General features: G+C 37.2%; 1 protein-coding gene across 2 annotated transcripts in view; it reads right to left on the minus strand.

Moving 5' to 3' along the window:
- LOC148839583 (dystrobrevin beta) overlaps positions 1–22,623 on the minus strand; it is a 185,431-nt gene that overhangs the window by 98,818 nt on the left and 63,990 nt on the right. For both annotated transcript variants that reach the window (XM_088940092.1, XM_088940100.1), the window contains exon 10: positions 6,920–7,044. In XM_088940092.1, coding sequence (XP_088796218.1) covers positions 6,920–7,044 — 125 coding nt within the window. The remainder of the gene's footprint in view (positions 1–6,919; positions 7,045–22,623) is intronic.

Raw genomic sequence — 22,623 nt, forward strand, 5'->3', positions numbered from 1 at the left:
TTGCATCACATCTTCTTTGACAATAAGCGCATTGCTATGTTTTTTCTCAGCATGCAGGTGGCGTATGTTGAAGTTTCTTTCTTAAAATTTATGAACCTGGCATTTTAATGAAAAATGACAATATTTGCTCACCAAGCCTGAGCCACTGGCCATTAAACACATTAATGTCAGTCTGGCCAGCTTTCAAATGAAACAAGGCCATGCGGATCTAATACCAAGGGGAGGTCATTAAAGTTCCATTTCACAACTACTGTAGGGTTTCACTGCACACCCTGACAGATCCCAATGAAAGAAAATAATGGCTTGTTAAAACACTTGTGGGTAGCCAAGCAATGCTCAGTCCAAATAGTAACACAAAGAAAGTGGAGGCGTTTGTTAAAAAAAGTCAACAAAAAAGGACAAAAAACACATACCCACAGACTGCAGAGATGGAGAACAGCTAATGTAGTGCCCACCCATAATAAGGGTGACAAAACTCGTGATTAAAGTCTGTCTTTAATTATTACATGTATGGTAATGGAAACAACTATTAGAACTAAACTAGAGGACAGTCAATGTGGTTTTAGAAAAGATAGGTCTCGCTTAACTGACTTGTTAGAGGTCCTTGAACAAACAAAACAATAATGGCCACACAAAGAGTAGTATTATTTTGATTTTTAGAAGGCTTTTGATAAGTTTACCTTCTATTGGAGATTCTCGAACGAAGTGCTTGATTAGAGAAGGAAATGTGTGCGTAAATAGGAAACAGAGAAAAGATAAGATGTACAGTAAATGACCAAACTGGGGTAATTAGAGGAGTACCACAGGGATCTGTACTAGAACCACTTCTTTTAACAGTTTATTTCAATAATCTAGATTCTGGTATACTGTAGTTAGTAAACTAGTCAAGGTTACAGATGGTAGCAAAAGAGGATTAACTATTACTTATGAAGAACCATTAAAATAACAGAATTCGGATGGTGATGAAAGAAGAGCTGTTTATTACGTTTGCAAGTGGAAGAGTAGCTTACCAAAGCCAGTCTCCCTGAAAGATTTTGCTCAGCGCTTTTTATACACAGTAACAGACAAGCTTCCTACTTTTGACATAGATTGCCTAATCCCTAAAACGAATCATTAGTTTTCAGTCAAGTTTGGGTAGCGGAAAACAACTCCTTATTAAGACTTTCGTTATTGCTTACTTTTGCAAAACACGACATCCGACTCCCCTTTTTACTACATTTAAGCTGAGCTGTACTTTTCCAGTGACCTATAGATGCCCCCTGGTACATTTCCACTTGCCAGGGTTATAAGCAGTTAGGAAGCTAAAAGACAGGCATTTTGTTAGCTTTTATAAAATGTATAACATTCCTTCACTTACAAATTGTAACTAACAAGTACAGGATTTTGTATGTAGGCAGTTAAACAAACTATAAATAAAAAATGTGAAACATTGACCTAGAAGAAACTCCATATGAATTTGTAAAAGCAGTAAAAAAGGAAAGCAACATATTACAAAAAAATCAGTCCAGAGAAGAGCAGCTATGTGCTTAGTTGAAGGCACTGACTAAAAAGCTTAACCTTTTTAGTCTCGAACAGAGAAAACCGCAAAGGAAGCCGATACACTTATTCAAAATCCTCAAAGGCTAAACCAGATTCCTAAAAGCAGTGTACTTGTTCAAAATGAATAGCCAAACACGAGCCAGAGGGCACAAGCAGAAGCTCTGTGGAAGTGCACTTAAAACAAGTAACAGAAGGTGCGTCTTTAGCCAAAGGGCTGCAGGAATATAGAACAAGTTACCCCGCCATGAAGTTGAAGCCAATACTTCGAAACATCCAGCTGATCTCTGGAGGACTCCTTCAAGGAATGAGATCCTTGAATCAGTAAGCTTCTAACAACTAAAGGGCTAGAGGGGTTGAATGACATTCTCTACTTTGTAACCATCCTTGTGATAATGCTGTCTTTCATGGCAAGACAGAAAAGACATACCAAGTGCTCAATAACATGATATGATGCAAGCACTGTAGGTGGATGTCAAGTACCAACAGTTTTGGAAGTGATGGATCCACTTGAAACCTGAAAGTCACTGCCTAATTACAAGAGAGAAAAACCAAAGGTGTCAGAACCACCACTTTCCCGTTTGCTCACACACAGAACAAAGTACTAAAAAATCATAAAAGTGAAAATCAGCTCAAAACATTACATCAAGTACGGGAATTCTGCCTAGGCACTCCATTTAATTTGGTTTTGTTTCCTTCCAACCTCTGATTGCACCCTCAGGAATACAGTACTGTCTCAACACTTTTCTTTCCTTGTTCTATTGTAACTTCCAAACTGTGATTTTTGCAAACAGCAGCTACGGTATCTCAACAAGTGCTGCCTGCAAGCCATATGCTTTCCAGACCTGTTGATCAAGGCTCTCTTTTCAATGTGTGTAACTCTGCAGGCCTTCCCCTAGCTATGGGTGCTTATGCAGTGTATTTATTACTTATTATTTTTACGTATAGTAATTCATTAAATAATGATACCTCAAGACACTCAAAATGTTTGTATACTAGTACTACTAGTGTCCTTCAGTACGTACTAGTATGTCACTGATGTCACTTAATCTATTTTGGATTCTATAGTTAAATTAAAAAGTAGGATAATTCTGGAAAAACTCTATTTCTTTTGTTTACATTATTTAATTGTTTTTTTGTGGTCTAACAAAAAGGTTCATATATCAATAACAAATCTGACTACAGCAAAACATTAATATCATTTAAAAGTTAGACTGTTGGATGCATTTCGTAGTGGTTTTTCACTTGTTTCATCTGTTGTCCTAAACAATTACTTTGATCAAAGCTGAAATATCTCATGTTTCCCCCCAAACAATAAGAACTATTTCCTCTTCTTTTGCTGTATAATTAATGACCTAAAGTGCTATTTTACTCACAGCTTAACAGAAATCAGTAGTGACTGCTGTCATTGGAGCAGAATGTCCAATCCTCATCCTGAAAGGCCAGTGTGTGGGTTTTCATTCCTATTCAGCTCATTCCTATTCACTCAACTAAAAGAAACAGCTGGTTTCTGGCTTTACTGGGACAATATATCAGCTACCCCCAGCGCTACAGATACTGCTGCTTTAAAAACCAACCTTGAAACCCTCCAGAATCAGGATTGGATGCCCCTGTCTTAGGACATATCATTGTGGTTGTGACTCATTTACTGTATGTAGGGAACTTTAACTACTGTCACTTGGGGATCTCATTACAACCACAATGGCCTACAATTCCCATAATGTTTCTTTAAATCAGACAGCAGGTTTCCTGCTCTCAAATACTGTGCACCTGTGAGCGGAAAATGATAAATTGCAGCAAAAGGCAGTCGATCAGAACCTGTGATTAGATTCACATCAGCACACAACTCTTCCTCCAAACAGCAACAGGAGAGAGAAGATATGATGACACAGACAGCTATACAGTGGTAAGAGGCGAATGTTTGCGGGGTTTATTCATTTTATTCAAGTATTATATTACAAAAGGTGGTGTCAATCTTTGGAACATGAACAGCATCAAACTCATGAGAAACGGGAGGCCTACCTTTTGCGATAGCAAAAAGGAGACTGAAGGATATCTCTGCTGTCTGGGAAGTGGTGCTTTGTGGCTCTGAAGCTAAAGTTGCAGGTGAGCACTTATGATCAGAGCTGGATAAGTTACACTGGTGTAATGGCCCTGATCACCAAGTCTGATGCTTATCAGTCACTGAGGTTTATGCAGAAATGGTGCTGGAGGAGGAGGAAGAGTTTAGAGATGGAGAATACAACAGGGCTCAGTCTGTACTGAGCCTATATATAGAAGGTGACGTCACACCCTTAGAACATGGATAGCCTGGCCTGTTGGTGTGTTGGCAATCTGACTGGCCTGGGGAGTGGGGTTGTGTGGTGGTGGAGCCAGAGATATCTGAAAGAAGGCATGCTTGAATCCAGGAAGGGACAAAGCCACACTTGTCCCACAGGGTGTTTTCTGAAGAAACAGAAATTGATCAGAGTGCAAGCTGTGCCCTACAACCCAGATATCTGAAGTGTGATATTAACTGACTGTGTCTGGAGTTCCCCATAGGGAGGAGCACAATGAGCTCTACAGCTGGGAGCTGCTAGGAATTTTCAGGTTTACAGTGAGCTCAGTTAGATCTGAATCACTCCTCTCATGGACATTAACCCACATGTTGTCACTGTGGGACTATCAGCGCTAAAATATTTACAAGTACAGTATATGTCAGAAAAGTGAAATGAAAGTATACACAATTCATTTTTGCTCTTTTTGTTGTTTTTCTAAAGTGAATGATATTCCTTAGACATGCAAGTGAGATACTGTATGTTCAGTGTGCCTTCAGCTCACCTCAAAGTGCTGAAATTCTGTATAGTGTAAGGCCTAACACTAATACTGAGTTGGAAGATTGTGCTGAAAACCATAGTTCCTATTCCCACTAGATTCCTAAATTGAGACTGTTGTACAAATTCTGAAATTATTGAAAACCCTACATTTTAAGAGTTTAAAAAAATAACAATGTTACATTATATTAATGCAGTCATACTTTTCTAAATAGGTGAATTCGTTAATATACTGTAGGTACAGTATATAGGCAAATTTCTAACTCAGGAGGTAGAAATCATTTGAATATGCACACTAGCACTTATACCGAGCTCAAGAAGCCTAAAAGGAAACATCCCAATCATTTATTTTCATAATGCAGATATTAACCCTCTCTCCTTAATGTCAAATGGCAGCAGCATTTTTTATTGTGAGCATGGGTAAGCTATTCTTTGCATGACAAAAAAACAGTAAATAAGTAACACTACAACATAGTGTACTATACATACAGACAACAGAGAGACTCACTTCCAGTTATAAACATGAAATGTCTGCTTCACTTTTAAAGGCTCTTCCACCAAGTGATTTAGTAATAAATTGATTTTTTTTTTAAATATTCAAACTGAATAATGGATTCAACTTGGTCAAAACTCAGTTGTTGTCATAAAAAAACACTGAAAGTTGCTGTCTTTATTTGAAAATGTTCCAAGTGTATGAAATCTGCAGTCACTTAACATTCTTTCGGCTTTTCTTAGCCACCTGTTCTCTGCAGTAATATAATTCTAATATATGACTATACTTCAGGAGTAATACATTTAAAGGAGTGATATATTTCTTTGTGAAAACATAACACTGCCCTCTAGACTTATAGAAATGTCTTATATTTAGAAAAGATTTTAAGGAACATAAGGACAACAACCCCCCTTCTTTCCACTCACAAAATCTAGAATAGCTATATATGAAACAATATGAAACAAAACCTTAACATAATTTTTAGTTTGGAAAAAGGATACCAAACAATAGTTGATACAAAGGTGAAGGGAAAAATGATGTCAGATGATCTGTAATTAATTCAAATAGTGTTTCATTCTAATTACTGTGTTTGTGTGATTTATACCAATATACCAGCAATGTCTTCTTGACTTTAAAGTGAGGTAATTGTTGGAGAAGAAAAAGTCAGCCTGCCTGTGCCAAGACAGCAGACACACACCAGGCCTAGTGGAACACCAGAAAGGGAGCGGGAATGTAAAAAGAGTGTGGCTGTGTTGCAAATGAGTGAAGCACAACCGTATTTGTTCACCTTGACTACAGAGTCCACAGATTTCTTTTTTTTCTGTTTGAGGAATTTTAAAACAACAGCATATTTTTATCGAGTTTTTTTTTTCCAAATAAACACATCAAAAGCTTTATACTTTGATTTGTGAAAATACTCATCTGGTCCCCTAAATATTATATTGAACAAATTCTACCATAAACGCAACTGTTCCTAAAATGCCTTTCTGAACTCTAGCTGCACCGCTAATTGTGATTGGGACACATTTCCCTTGATCCCTCTAATTGAGAATGACTTTTGTTATAGAATTCCTTATGTGAAATACTGGTGTGTTCAGTACTAATGACCATAAAAGGATAGAGGAGCACAATAAACGTAACCAAATCACTTGCTGAATAAAAAAAATAAATTGCAGATCTTATACAAGGATGTTTTTTTTGGTATTTATCCTCACAAGAACATGACGTCTTTGTATTTTGTTCTTAAACCTATCATTAACATTGTGACTCTTCTATGAAAGTTTATTATTCATACCCTAGATTGCCTTTGCTGTTCTGACTTTAGCTGAGACTAAAATGGTGATCTCCATTAATTATTTTAATACTCTTTAATATTTTAGACTTCAGTTAAATCTGGCCTAAGCTGACTTCTCCTAACATTGTTTTCCTCTACCGTTTCTCTGTGCTTATTCATGTTTTGATGGAGACCCATAAAATGAAGGAGACTGCAATGTCAGCCTCAATCACTCCTTCAGGTTTAGTGGAACACAGGGCCAAAGGAAATACTTGAGGAACATAAAGGGAGTGATGAGTCTCTGAAACCTCTCAGAAGAAACAGATTTACAAAAGACAAACCACCTAGCAGCATAATCCCCCATGATGGATTAGTAATAGTTTTCCTTCATCTGCAACTTTCAGCTGTTATCATATTTTTTCCCCTGGTTAAGATTCTTGTGGAGGTTCAAAGCAGGTACAGTAGCCTTAGTCATGCATACTGCAGGCTTTATTTTTCTAGGACTTATCTTGGTTTGTGTTATGCTTTAACCTGTTTTTACTACAGGTCTGATTCACAAGCATCCTCTTTTAAGATGTATTCAGCTTTTACCGCGCGATTTAAAGGATTATTCTGACTGTGAAATATTTTGTAAACTTATATTTTTTTTCAGGCTGGGAGAGATATTATATCGACATGGAGGTTGCTGCAGACTCTTGAATAATCATTGCCTTAACGCCAAGGCTCTAGATGCACAGTAAGAAAAATAAAGTATCCCATGAGACTCGGTTACCATCTCTTTACTTGAAGGTAGTAAGTACTTACACTATATGCGCCAGGTCAAGCGGCTTTTCTGGGTGTTCAGGGAACACAGGATGCGGAGGTTCTCGGCTGGGGACACATCCGAGCGACTTGCTTATTGCATGGCTTAGCTTCTTTGCAGGAGATTTCTGGTGAACACAAAGACAAACATGCGCCCATTTTATCCTGTGCAGTGTCACACGTTAAGTAGAGTGCTTGCATTTAGACCAAACTTGGAATTCAAATGACAAAACAGCCTATACGGTACATGTTTCTTACTGGAGTCCTTGTATACCATGCCCATATGGAAGAATAGTATACACTGTTCTGCTTTTAATAAACAGAGATTTTAGGATTACTTTCAGAACTTTGCTTACATAAATCATGTCAGACAATATCTGCCATTAAAAATATATGATAGAAAACAAAAGCACAGCAAAATATATATTTTTTCCCCCAGGCTCAAAGACATAAAATCATACTTGTGCCTCCCTGCTTGAATTTTTGACTATGGTGATTCAGCCTTAAGGTCAGTGAGAGCAATCTTATTATATAATACTCGACTGTCCTTGCTATAGAGTGAATAGACTTCCCTCCTGTTACGCTAAAATTCATTGTTGCTACAATACCAGGCACAAAGTCAGCTGTCTCTTGGTGTCTACACTTGATAAGTTGAGATAAAAGTTATTAGAAATTCTAAATGACTTACTTTCCCATATTTACTGGAGTAGTTTAAAATGACATACTATCAGCAAAATCATAGCTGAGTAGTAGTGAAATTGTCTACAGACTGATACAGTACATATACGAATGCACAAAATAAATTCAACATCCAGATCTATTGGGTTTAATTAAATATTTTAAACATAGTTATCACAGACAATCATTGAAAATGTGAGCATAAATACAGGGCAAGAAATGATGAATGTGCAGCATGAAACATGGCAAAATGTCATTCTGTGAATCTTCAGTTTGACCTCCGTAAGCATTAACACAATCATATCATTGAATCATAGCACTTTTCCATAGACCTCTTCAGTCTCTGGGGAAGTCCCACTTGTGTATCTGCGTTCAGCTTTAAAAGGTTAGCCAATCATAGTTGTATAGTATCTCTATTGGACTCAAATGAGGACAAAAACCTCATAATGATGGCACCTCAACATACTTTTCTTGAAGCTGTGCCTTTATAACTTGGCACTGTGTGGTCTTGGATTGTCCTTCTCAAAAATCACCACTTCTTGATTGTTTAAAGAAGAAGTAAAAACTGTAAGATGAAGAAATTTGTCAATGTGTTGCTGAGCAGTTAGGATGCCTGCAATCTGTACCAAAACCATTCTTGTTTTTAGGGGATTTTTGCCAAATCATTCACACCAGTTTGCTTATTATTTACCATGATTTCACCATACATTTAATCTCTCAGCACTCAGCATTACCCCCTTGCAGTTCATTTTAACAGACAACAATTTACAGCCATTCTGTTGATTTGCTGGTTACTTCTGCCCAGTATTACTTGGTAGCCGCTGCACAATGAAAATAATTAACGCAGATGGATAAGGAAGACATGATGGTCTTGGGTCCATATGCTAGCCCTCTTTCTTCCACGACTTAGTTTGGTCCTCACAGAGTTGGTTTTTAAAAAATCATAAAATAAAATGCCTAGTTTGAAAAATTTGATTACAAGAAAGACTTACGTAGATGTTTCATTTTCATCTTTTTTCATACCCATAGGAAAACAAGAAAAACCAAACACAACATCTTGCTTTATAGTTATGATGATAGATTTATATTGTGGCTGTTATGTTAAAGCTGTACAGTACTATAATGGCCAGCCTCTCAGATGGCAAGCACTCCTCAGAAAGGGAAGAACCACACTGTTGTTGTTGACAGGTCCCTGTGAGAGCTTCTAAGATCTTAGCAGCAGCTTCACCTCACTTCCAGATCACCTGGTAACTAAATTTAAATATTTAGATTTGTATTATATACACACAATATAAACACACAAGGACAGCTGAAAAATTAATAATTATGCTCACTTTTGAGAAATTAACATTTAAACAGAAAGTGTTTTGAAATTTGAAAGTTGAATGAATTTAACAATATCCTACGTACAGAGTAGAATAAATAAAATGGTGATGAATAAATAAAAATTCTCCATGAATTAGAAATGTGATGACCAGATATTTTTGTCAACAAATGTTGATTTTATTGGAAAAAAAAACCCAAATAAATCCCCAAATACAAAAAAGAACATTTATTGCCTCTTAGGGTGCTATGATATATTTAAAAGACCTCAATATTTTTTTTAACTTTGTGTTTATTAAGGAATTAAACAATGGAAAAAAAACAATGAAGTTTTTCCCTCCCCAGTACGAACTGCAATCAATACATTGGCAGTTTCCAGTAAGGAAAGATAAGTGAATTAAAAAAAAAACAACATATAAATATAAAACCAATTTGACATCATCATGTAGACCTCAACATATACTAAAAACCCAGGCTTGTGTGTCATTTATGTTTCAAATATCTTCTAAAATAATATTATTTTAAAATTATTATTAGGGCTGAATTTCCCAGTTTGATTGTAAAGTGCTTTATTAACAATATAGTGTAGGATATCACATGCAATACACTTGGGGTGAATTAAAAAAGATGATGGCAGACTTAAAAATAGAGATGACTCCTGGTCTATATTAAAACTACTATATAAAGTCCTCAAAATATTTAATTTGCTTTATCACTGTGAGCCAGGGGATCTCTTGGCATTGTCATTCCATAGCGCTTAGTGCTACTGGCATAAAGCATTCTGAACAGAAAAAGCTTCAGGTTTCTTGATTATATCAGGGCCTGGCCGAATGCATCTGAGACAGGGAGACAATTCCCCTGTTCAGGAGACACAGAGTACAGAAAGTCCACTGATCCTACAGATGCAGAAAGTAAGACATACAGTACACTACAAAAACTTTTTGATTATCCGCTCCATCTATAGTAGGAGACCAGCAGAATCCACGCCTGGAGCTTACAGTGAGAACATGCAGTCAGTGTGCTTCACTAATCCGAGAACAGACAAATAGAATTGGTCAAAAGCCCAGTGCAAAAAAAATGGACAAAGAGCAAAGAACTGTTCCAAAACTGGCAACTCTATTGTATATTCCTAGATTGTTCATGTTCATTTCCCTTTTTTATTTTCCATTTCACCCTAATGAAAAATTCAGAAAAAAAATACTTTATAATCAAAATAATTCTGGAACAAAAACTCTTAACTTGACAGTAAGAATGGGAAATTGTTAGATCTATCAGTTAGAAGAACAAAGATATGAAAAAATAAGGGTAGAATAATGTAAGAACAGAGTCTAAATGCAGCTGTTTTTAACATTTTATCTGTTTCCCTGTGGATGACTAAGGATTGCATGTGAAGGAAGGCCATTTCTGTTCAGGCAAAGTGTCAGCACTCACATCCTGTTTGTCACAATCAATCAGGCTGCATTGCAGACCCTGAGGCTGTAAAACACAAATCATGCTGAGAGCAGCCTTCCCAGGCTTTTCTGTTGAAGGACATCTGCAGGTGATATTTTTAAGTAAATTCCCCCACTTTCCTCCACAGAGCTCCCTTGAATTTTGAACAATGTGAAAATTGCTTTAAAATGCCACTTACTCTGTCTTGTCTCAGAAAAAGGCTGACTCTACAACTGCCAGAATTAATAAGGCAAATCATAAAACGATCCAAATTTGGGAAGGGATTTCCACAGCTATTAGAAATATGCTCATTTCTTAAAATAAAAAATAAACATACTGTAGAGTGTATTCTATATTCATGTGTATTAAACAGTATTAAATGAGCTTTGGATAACATTGTCTGACTGTATTGGTACAGTACTGTATTGTTGATGGTAGTGTTGATATTTGCTCTCACATAGTTTTTGTGTTTCAAAATCCAATAAAAATGCTTATCACAATAGAAAGAAAAAGGCTGACTCATCTTTAGTCTTGACTTGAATATAGTGCTTTTTTGTAACACAGTGTTATCTTCTGTGCATAGATACAGCCTAATCTAGTAAAAACTAAATAATGAGGAAGAACTGGTCAAAACATTTAGACAGAGATCTGGAATAACTGCACTGCAGCAGTACTGAAGACACTGAAATGAATATTTCTGCCCAATTACATACAACCTCAAATGCATATATCCATAGAGGGTTTCTTCAAAAATGTTCTGAAATTAAAATACTTACTGTTTAAAAGCTCAACATTTCTTGTCAAATCTGACACATGTTAACTCCAATGTTATTATGGAACCCAGAAGGTTAGTAGTGCATCTCTTCAACAAAACAATCCTTTCATTTTTTAACTAAACTCAATAAATTCATTCTATACTAAAACTACATGGCTTTCAACGACTAAAAGGAAGATGACTGTTACATCTGGTACGCACACTTTCTAAAACCATCATATTTTCATAAGTCTTTTGCCATTGGAGCTACATGTTTGTTTCAGTAGATAGAAAAACCTTAAATTGTTCTCAGAGGTATGGACCTACAGTATAGATCACATAAAAATGAAGTCTTTGTTCTGGTAATTTCTTCAAATTTAAAATATAAATTTAAATATAAGAAATGTATTCCACTGAGAATTTTTAATTTGTAAGAAATAAAAAACAAAACAGTGAAATTATAATTCAGGTTTACAAAATTATTTTCATTTGCATTGCATTTATTCCTTGCATTGTATATGAAAGTTGCATTGCATTTTAAATGTTTTATATAGTTTTCAAAAATATATTGAGTACAGCCTGATCTCCACAAGAAAAGTAAAATTAAGAATTAATTAAACACAAAAGACCAGCCTGCAAAAGAAAAACTTTCTTTACACAAGATGTAAGATTTGTACCCCAAACTGTCCTGGTTATGTCCTTACGGATGTGAAAATGAATAGTTCACTTGAATCCTTTTAGTGTAGGCATACTATTGTATCTAAGACTAATACAATTGTTTTGCAATAGCTAAAAAAATACATATAAAATTTAAAGATAGACAGAAGGAAATAGAAGCGCCTTTTAAATGCATAGTATCCACAGAAAAGAAAAAGTGGCTAGAAACCCATAAAAGCTACATCTAAAGTAGACACTTTCTTGCCCTCTCCAACCTCCTGAAACATTTAAATAAAACATCTGTGTCCATAAACATTAAATACGTTTATTAGGAGGTTATTCTGCGGGATAAGTTGTGCTCCACTTCCCACAGAGACATAAATCGATCAGTTTAAAATAACACTGAAATGACAGGCAAGCCTGAGCTACAGTGTCAAGGACAGAAACAAAAAGTGTTTATTCGTAGCTCTCCCTCAATTGAAGTCGACAGCCTGTACTACTCACAGTCTTCTTCCGGCACTGCCCAAATCTAGTTACTATCTTGACCACCCTACCCTCAGGAACAGCTCAATTTGCTCTCTCATACCCTTTTTTTCTTTCCTGAACCCAAACCAGTTTCCCTATTCCATACTTCATGCCCAATCTGCACCAATACTCTTCTGAATAGTTCTGACTGTCCCAAGTACAGCCCAGCAGACAGTGGTTCCAGAATCCAGCTAAGGATGTCAATAATAATGAAATACGGCAGTATACCATTTATTCAATTTTTTGCTTTACTGGGGTACAGTACTGTACATTTTTACCACATTCCTTAAATAGGTGCTTTTTTATTTCAGTCATGCTTTTTATACCCCATCTTTGAGAAAATTGTTTGGCAGCTTGGGAACAATTTTCAGTGTAATTATTGTCAGTAAAAAAATGCTTTTCTTTGAATGTTATGACCAAATGATTAAACACCCGGTACAAAATCATTTTTTGCACGTTTGTAGGCAGAATCAGAATATTCATGACATAAAAAATCTAATACAACTATGCATTTTGCATAGCATGTCAAACCATTCATCCAGTTCAAAATATGAAAAAGTATTACAATCTGATGAGACAAAACTAAAATAAATGCTGTACTGTATATTGTCTTGACAATTTCATTATATTTCTCAATTTCTAAAAGCTGCACGACTTTCTGCAATGGAAAGAGGGTATTTATTTTCAAAATTGTAAATTTCAAATGAGGGAATAATAGGTGGAAAATGTCACTAAGGCCTGAAAATAAAAAAGGAGCAGCACTACAAGCCCATAGAAGCCTTAAAAGCTTAATCAAAGGCTCCTGAGTGACTCCAGTGCAAAACACTCAGCCCAGGCGAAACGATTAGCCCTTCAGCAGAAGACTATTTGTTCTGAACTTGGCCTGAGCTGGCCTAAGGACAAGATTGGGCAAAGACATCAGCGTTATTTTTTTCTGGGCACTATATCTCTCTGGGTACTAGAAGGTTTGACAGATGTAAGATTAAACTAAATCAGTCATCTGGCACTTAAACAGAAAAGAGAAGAATGTTCTTCGAGTGTTAGGACTAAAGTGGACCAAGAAGTAGAAGAAAAATTATATATAATTCCTTTATGAATTATACACAGCATGTTACATGTTAATGGAGTTCCCTGTTGCTAGGGTTCTAGGGATATGTAGAAGGCTATGACATAATTCAACTACTAAAGCAGTGGTTCCCAAGCCCAGTCCTAGGGGACTAATGTGTCTTTTGATGTTAGAGCTCCAGCTGAGCTCTACTTCTCCAATCAAATTGATTACTTTAATAGATCTGCTTGTTTAGTCTTTTGGTGGTTTAGTTTTGGCACCTAACTACCAAAATTACCATACTTCAGGGGTACTTCTTCCAGTAGTTTCAGCATACAGAACCTTAATCGGGCTCTACTCAATTGGCAGACCATGATTTTTGATTAAATAGCTCTTAATAGGTGATACATGATAAACAGAGGTGAGACTGCATTGAACACTCCCACAATGAGTTTTTTTCCCTTTTCAAAGAGGACCACATTTGGTTACATTTCATGTAACATGTTTGAATGAGGAAAGCTCTAAAACCCAAACTTGGAGAAGATTTGTACCAATTACAAGCTCCATTTGATATTTAAGATCTGAACGAAAATTTATGAACATGTCCCAGATAAAAAAAGGAGATCAGTTAGCCAGTAATAAATAACTCATCTAGAATAAAACTAAATCTCACAGTGGTCTCTCAGTACCAGGATTGGATACCAGTGGAAAATCACTGAACAAAAAGACAAACATTATAGTATAGTACACAACACTTGGGAATAAAAGCTCAATAATTGTGGACTGGGTCCCCTACTAACTTTATGTTTATTTTGAATGATTCAACTATTTTATGACATAATGTTTTAATCATGTTTCAAAAAATCCATAACCACTACCTAAGTGTCAGTTTAACAGCCGCTCTTCTGAAGAAACAAACACCACTGAACAGTTTCAAAATTCAGAGGATTCTTAAGCAGAGAATGAAGCAGAGATGAAGCAGGCAATTGATTTTCCCACTGTTCAGGGGATAACGTTAATTTCCCTCGTTCTGTCAATGATTAATAACAAAATCAATCAAATGTCCAATGGCCTCTCAGCAACAGGAAATCAAATGATACAGGTGCCAGAAATAAATGCTTATTCTTACATCACTTACTATTTTACCAAATTTGACTTCATGTTCAATGAAAAGAAACTGCTTGTAACAATGTCCTGGAAATTCATCTAGCTGGTTTGCATGTAGCAGCTAATTGATTAGAAAGATTTATCTAATCCAATTATTCCTTGAAAAAAGACAGAGTATCGGTATCATTAACTGAGGAAGTTGTTCCATCTTCCCACGACGCTTTGTGTAAAAAGTACACTTCCCTGTAATTTCAGCTTCTTTGTCAAGTTTGTTTTTCAGTGCCGATTCTGAAGATGCCCTTTGGGCTGACTTGGTCACTACACGGGGCAGTGCGGTGGCTCTGTGGCTAAGGATCTACGCCTGTGGCTGGAAGGTTGCCGGTTCGTATCCTGTGGCTGGCAGAGGAATCTTACTCTGCTGGGTGCCTGAGCAAGGCCCTTGACCCCAACTGCTCCAGGGGTGCAGTATAAATGGCTGACCCTGCACTTGGATGCCAAGCTTCTCTCCCTGTCTGTGTGTCTCATGGAGACCAAGTTGGGGTATGTGAAAAGACAAACTCCCTACTACAAGAAATTGTATATGACCAATAAAGTGATCTTATCTTACATTTGAAAATTCTGAATTCTAGAATCAGGTCCATTCCTATACGGCTACAGTGCATGGCAAGGGAGCTCTGTTCTTCATCTTTCAACACTAAAAAAATCCAGATTCTTGAGTGCAGAAGATTTGAAACAGCAAGAAAAGCTACAAACTTAAAACTTTAATTAATACTACCACTGAAAATTTTTTGCAATTCTGATTCATAGAGACGAAGGAAAAGATTAATCATAATATTAACAGTGTAAATTATTTATTTTGTAACCTGTACTGTTTTTAATATTTTTTATAAATTTGACAAGCAATTTTTACTGCCATCTAGTGAGAACATAAAAGGGTGTAGCTGAATAGAAATCATAGTCATAATATCATTATTATTATATACAATACTGAAACAGGAAACACTTCCTTCATTTTCATGCTTATGAGTAAGCAGATTCACCTTTAAATTTGACCGATTTGTCTGTCATGGTTTAAAGCAGATAAAAATATTATTGTTAGAAATGTATGCATACTGTACCTCTATGGACATGAACTCAATATCTGCCCAATCATTTTCTTAAGTGCACATTGCCCTCTATTTCTCCTCATAAATATGCTGAAACAAATATTTGCTGAGAGACACGATCTCCAGTATAAAGGACAGACATCATAAAAAATTACTGTGCACCCTTTATGAAAAGAGATATCAATAAAACATACTTTGCAAGCAGCAGGAAAATAACTCCTGTGATTGAAGCAAAAATGCACCCTGAACCATTGCTAGGCACCACTTCCCAAAAAATAAAAAGCAGTAAAACTGACTTTGATAATAAGAAAATGCCATAAGAGTGACAACAATTTCAATTCCCACTACATGGAATTACAAAGCTACTGTCCACAGCTCTATTTGATATGGAGTTTTTTTTGAAGACACCGTGGAACATACTGGTTACAAGGTAAACTTTGGCGTCGTGAAAAAAAGTTGTTACCATTGCTGAATTGGTTAACCCTACACACACGGACACAATTTCTTTGTGACAAATACTCTATACTAATGTCCTGATGAGTTTGTGTGATGTACAGTACAGTGGCGGCAATTGTTCAGCGAGATACTGTATATCATTGTATGCACAAAGACAATACCTGCCTTGTCTTTCCAAAGGCATGTTGTGAAAAACAGCTGCCTTGGAGAGTAACAGTGTCAACTTATCGACATATCTGCTCTTTTGATACCATTACAAAATGGGTGTATCAAAAAGGTACTGCAAAACAACTTACTGAAGGTAAATCCACATTCTCCGAAGGAATAATTCGGCCTTGTCAGCTTCAGCATCCTGGATGCACCCACAGGTTTCAAGAATTTGTAAAGGGTATCTGGGGGAATGAACAACGTTCATGGAATAATCGAAGAAGTATGGAAGAAACGGAGCCTACAAGGTCTCTGCATGTGGCTGTAACCTTCATAGGCAGAGGCAAAATAAAAATATTATAAGCCTGCCTAAAAGTTTTAAGAAACCAAATGGACAGGCACTACTTAGACACAGCCTGTCCCTGGAACTGTGTGGCACAGGACTCAAAAAACTTTTTGGTCACTGACTCTTGGTCCTCAAATACATAATATGAAGCTGTCTCTCAGACTTTAACTAAAATCAAAGAGGACTTAATGCTCAAGTGAAATCTAAAAATGCATTTTGGTAAAAAATCAGCCATAACACCTGTCTAGCCAAACAGGTGCATTCTTAGCACCAAAACAGGCTTATAGTTCGCTAGTTCTCTGAGCAGGTGCAATGGCTAATAGCAAAGCTATCTCCACTGAAAAGTAACTCCAGAGAATCTGAATGAGGAGATTCAAATAGGAGCTTCACGAGAGTAATGAAGGCTGCACTGAGCTCCTGCTGCAGAACAGGATCCCCTTTAGAGGAGCTGTGCTTTTGCCACTGAGGAAATGGTTTTGCTTAAAAAAGCAGCACCCAAGAACATCATCAATTTGTATTTAATGACACACATTCATCATCCACAGAGATCTGTATTTACTGAAAGGTTCCTGAAGGAAGAGACTAACACTCATTAAGCTGGTTACACTTGCCTGTGGCCAAAGTTCCAACCCTGCTCCTAGGAAATCTACCAACGGACACCATACTGGGAATGTATGGAAGAACATTCCAGAATACTGTCTGAGGCAACCAATGCACCCAGCAATGGACCTTCCCAGTGCCTATCTGTTGTGTCTGCAGACATGTAGCATGCTGCCATATACAGTATACTGTACATACCCATCTCAGACCTGACAGCTACTAGAAACTGTGCCCAGATGTGGCAGAATGACACCTCTTGAGCTGAATCATCCATGTTCAAGTTTTACATAAAATTAAATAAAAATATTGAATATATAAATCCTTATATATAAAAAGTAGTTGCATATAAAGTAGTTTACATTTGAGCAGCATACTGTCGGTCACATCACCTGTCAAGGTAGCCAGAAAGACCATGGAGCCTTTAAATGGGGAAAAGTAAACCAAGTCTTGGTCATGCGCTTCGCAGGACAAACATGGTGTCAGTCAACCTGTGCAGTGACCTCATCCCACTGTCATTCGTGCAGAGCCTGGACAATCTGAGCACAGTGGTTGGTGGCCAGAGCACCACTATCTCTGTAATAGACAGCTGCATTTTTATGTGGAGCTCTTCTGTTGTTGACAACAAAGATACAGGCTAAGATGAAACATTAAAATTGTACTCTCCCTCCTTGCATGGCAATTTAAACTCCTTTGCTGACCCAACAGGTTTAACAACTTTTTAACAGGTTAAAACAAGGGGTTAAAACATGGGGAAGTGGAAGAGGATGGTGGAATGGACTAAATTGGCCAGGCATCCGGGCACGAGAGTGATTGCAAGGTTCCCCTTCATCCAGTCAAAATGGAACTGGATCTTAGTCCTTTCTTTTCAGAGAAGGTGATAATGATGTCCCAGATACCACAACAGATTCAAAGAGCAAGTGGTGCTGGGAGGAACAACGCCTTTGCCATTTTGGATTTAAAGGGCCTCAGCAGGGGATAAAGACACTGCAGATTTCAATGACAGGCCCTGCCAGCCTGCATTCTCAGCCTGTTGTTCCTGGTGAATTTCTCAAAACAGTTCATCAAAACTCATTGAACCATAGCTGCAAATGTGGACTACTACACTCTACTGAAAGAAATCTTCATTGGCCCCTGATCAATGCAAACCTGCTTTATCTGTCCTCCTGACATTTTCTAACAGAGCCACAAGATAAGCCTCTGACAGCATCAATGAAGCCAGCAAGCTCAGCAACACAGGCAGAGGGGCCAGTGGTCTTGTTGTGCTTTCACTGATGTACCCCTAGGTGTAGAGAAACAATAGCTCATAGCTGCCCTTCCACAAACATGTGAACAAACTATAGACAGCAGTAATGTGGCAGCGTGGGACCTTTTCTTGCATGATAGCTACCTAAAAAAACAGAAATTGTCGTGAAATGGTGAGGAGAGCTATGGGGAGGCTTACCCTCTAAAACAATGTGCTAGTGGCAAAACTCACAGTACAACACCACTGGAATGTAAATTACAGGAAGTACAAAACACAAAGGGTATTTCAACAACCATGCACATAATCACAAGACTTCTTCAAAGAACAAAAAAAGAAACAGTATATGAGTCTTAACCACCATAAGGTGGTTGAAACCAGCCCTTAACCAACAAAGCTCAGATGGAATTAACATAAAATGATTTATGAGAAAAGAGAAATAAAATTCTCATAATTAATATTTATAGGGTCAAATTAACAGCACAAAGCTGAAGATAGGAAAAAGCAGGTAATGGTGCCTTTGGGCAGTGGAACAGCTGGCTGGGCAGAACCATCTAGTGTACCGTACGTCATGCAGACTCACTGCCACTTTACTTGCCACTTTTATAATTCCCTCTAGCACAACAGGATCAAGGGGGGGTCAAATCATTAGGTAATAGTGTGCATAATGTCTTTGAATGTCTGTCAAGCTTTCACTGCTTTTTTAACAGAGGTGAAAAATTATTAAGGTACCAAAAAACTGTATATTTAATTTTAATGTACTTTAACTCAAGACTTTCCAATCAGCAGTAAATGTAATATTAGTAATATTACATCCAACATACGGAGCTGTGGTAGCTCGGGCAGCAAGGACATCTAGCTCCTGACTGGAAGGTCCTGGGTTCTTGCCCAGGTCCTTGCCCAGGTAGGGGCAAGTGATGTAGCTTCCTCTAATTACTTCCAGATGGCTCCCAGGTCCACTCAGTCTGCTTTCCAAATGAGTACCAGGGGTTAATCCTTCTGGGGGTGATGGGCTGGCCAGAACGTGATGCTGACCACATCACCTCCACCTCCAGTGTTGGATGGTCAAGAAAAATGGTGGCCCTTGCTTTTATGGCCTGAAAAGGAGACCTACCTACTGTATATCCAATATCCAAGTTATATTAGATGGAACTTCTATTGTTTTCTATAACTCTTCTGTCTATATGCTTAACTGCTACAATTATTATCATCTATAAACTACAAAGGAGTAGGAATTATACAGGAAAAAAATGCCTGTTTTATTCTTGCATCTCATGTATCATAAATAGAAAGAGATGTACAACAATAATACAAAAACTATTGAGACACCAGTAAATTTATATTAATGTAAATATATGCCATAAATCAATGCAAACAACAGCTGGCTACATTTTGACATACACCATGCAAGTGCACATCAAAGATATTTTAGTTCCTTAGGCCATCCAATCATATTGTCCTAGGGCTCAAAAACAGAGTTGTTTATGGCCAGCTTTGAAATGTTCTCTCTCTGCAAAAAAAGCAATACATTGTTCTGAATGAGTTAAACTACCACCACAAACCACCAGCAGTAGAATGCTGCTTGGCATATTTTCTCAGAACTCTGCAGTTCCTGTAATCATGAAAGTCTACAACATACATTCCTTTTGTAATAATGAGAAAGAAGTATGTTTTTTGTATTATGTTGGGAAATGTGATGGACAATTTATAAAGCGTGGCTAGAATTTATCTTTTTTTAAAGAAACAAAACACACATAACTTCTGCTGTCTAAATCTTATATTCATAACTCAGTTTTTAATGAAGCAGGCATAATTAACAAGGAAGAGACCAATCATCATTCACTTGCCAGCAGCTATATCACCCTGCAAATCACAACTGGAAGCCCACCGAAGCTAAGCAAGTGTGAGCCTGGCCAGTACCTGGATGGTAGACCTCCTGGAAAAGCTAAGGTTACTGCTGGAAGCGGTGTTAATGAGGCCAGTAGAAGGTGCTCACCCTGTGGTCTGTGTGGGTTCTAATGCTCCAGAACAGTGACGGGGACACTATACTGTAAAAAGGTTCCGTCCTTTGGATGAGATGCAAAACCAAGGTCCTGCCTCTTTGTGGTCATTACAAAGCCCAGCATGTTTCTCAAAAAGAGTAGTAGTGTTACCCTGGTATCCTGGCCACATTTCCCATTGGCCTTTACCAATCATGGCCTCCTAATAATCCCCATCTATGAACTGGCTTCATCACTCTGCTCTCCTCCACACTGATAGATGGTGTGTGGTGAGTGTACTTGCATACGATGGCTACTGTCTCATCATCCAGGTGGGGCTGCACACTGGTGGTGGTGGAGGGGAGTCCCCATTACCTGTAAAACGCTTTGCGTAGACTGTCCAGAAAAAGTGCTATATAAGTGTAAGGAATTATTATAATTACATGTACTGTAATACAAGTAAGACTATCTGTGTTTTCTTGATTTATCCCATTTTTGTTGAAAAGAGTTGGGGTGTTACTCCAGCGTCTGGTCAAATTTCCCATTGGCCTTTACCAATCATGGCCTCCTAATAATCCCCATCTACTGTATGAACTGGCTTCATCGCTTTATTGTCCTCCCCACTGATAGCTGATGTGTGGTGAGAATACTGGCACATTATAACTTCAGCCTCATCCAGACTGATGCTGCACCATTGGTGGTGATAAAAGGGATTCCCCACTACCTGTAAACTTTGAGTGGAGTTTCCATAAAAGCACTATATAAGTATTATTATTAGTAGTAGTATTACTTGAATCTTTTTAGAAATGGGAAGCTCTGAAAACACTTACAGTAAGTCTAATTCATCCTTCTCATTGTTCGTCTACAGCTCTGTTCTGAAGGTCTGAACCTTCAACAAACACACAAAAACACACCGTGCTAATGTTTGCAGCAACACTACAATAATAGAACACAAAATTCTATACTGTATGAATCTCTGTTTGAATCTTCCTTAATTCTAATGGTTATATTATATATTGTTATATTTGCCATTTTTGTCTAGTTCTGGTCAGTTCAGAGTACAGACATAAATCATGTAGCAAGTTTTATTTAAAAAACAGTGTCTTTATATATTGTAGGTACTGTACTGTACAGTATATGTTAGCCATAGTGCTTTATTAAAAAGGAAACAAACTTAAATTACTTTTTAAAATTAAACGAATTACTTAAAAGTTTCCTATACACACTTGAGAGAAACTCCTGTAACTTCTAGTCAAATAAGTTCATTACACATCACTTATTGCTCATTAAGATTTTTTAATTACACAGATCTTTCATCCACACTCTGAAACACTCCAGCAAGAGATAGATAGGCCAAGGGGAGATTTTTTCATGAATAAAATTTAAAGGTTAAGCATTTAGTGTGATCACATTTAAAAAAAAAAACTGTGAAGAGATAAATCACTGCAAGATAAAGTACTGAGATAATCTGCATCTATATTTAAATTACAAGGAATCAACTGTAGACAAGTATCTAGGGAATCTGTACAGTTGTGCTGTACTGTATATGTGTGCTGTACATAAGTTTTAGTCATGAATGAACAAACATGATAATGTTAAGTTTAGTGAAGTCTTTAGTTTTGAGACTTTTTATTATTAATGTACTGCTGTTCTGCGCCATGGGCTTCACTTCATTGCAGCAGGCATTCAATGAACTGTGTGGATATGGACTCCAAAATGTTTAATAGAAAAAAGAAACAGCAGAATAGCAGAAAACAGCAACTTGCAGTGAGGATCTTAGATCTCTCTTAGCCAACAGTTCCCCATTTCACCTCCCCAAACCATTTCACTGACCTTTTTGTTTGCACTCTTCTGCAATGATTTCAGGACTCCTACACTAGGAAAACCAAAATTAACCCTAAAAGTGGATCACACCTTGCCCTTCTCTAAATGAGTCCTAATTTCTTTTAAAAAATCGAAGATTTCAGCTTTTCACAACCCTCCCTCAGATCCTCTTTTGTCCACTCTTTCATCTACTCAGTGCTTTGTTCTCATGTGCTTCATTTTTCAGCCACCTTACCCTCTCTCACACTCCTGATGAAGGCTCAACAGTCGATATGTTGTGTTTTCAATGTGGCATTAACCTTTAGTTGCTCCTTTGCAGAAAATAGAAACTACAAGTAAGGACTGATGTAATTAGGGGAACACCACTCTTCCTAATTTAAACCAGTGATCTTGAATCCGGTATTGTTCATAAACTAGTCAAGTTGGCAGATGATACAAAAATAGGAAGATGAGGAAACAATGTACAGGAGAAAAAGCAAATGAAAATGG

This window comes from Atractosteus spatula, chromosome 2 (assembly GCF_055471065.1).
Source record: "Atractosteus spatula isolate fAtrSpa1 chromosome 2, fAtrSpa1.hap1, whole genome shotgun sequence".
Lineage (NCBI taxonomy): Eukaryota > Metazoa > Chordata > Actinopteri > Semionotiformes > Lepisosteidae > Atractosteus > Atractosteus spatula.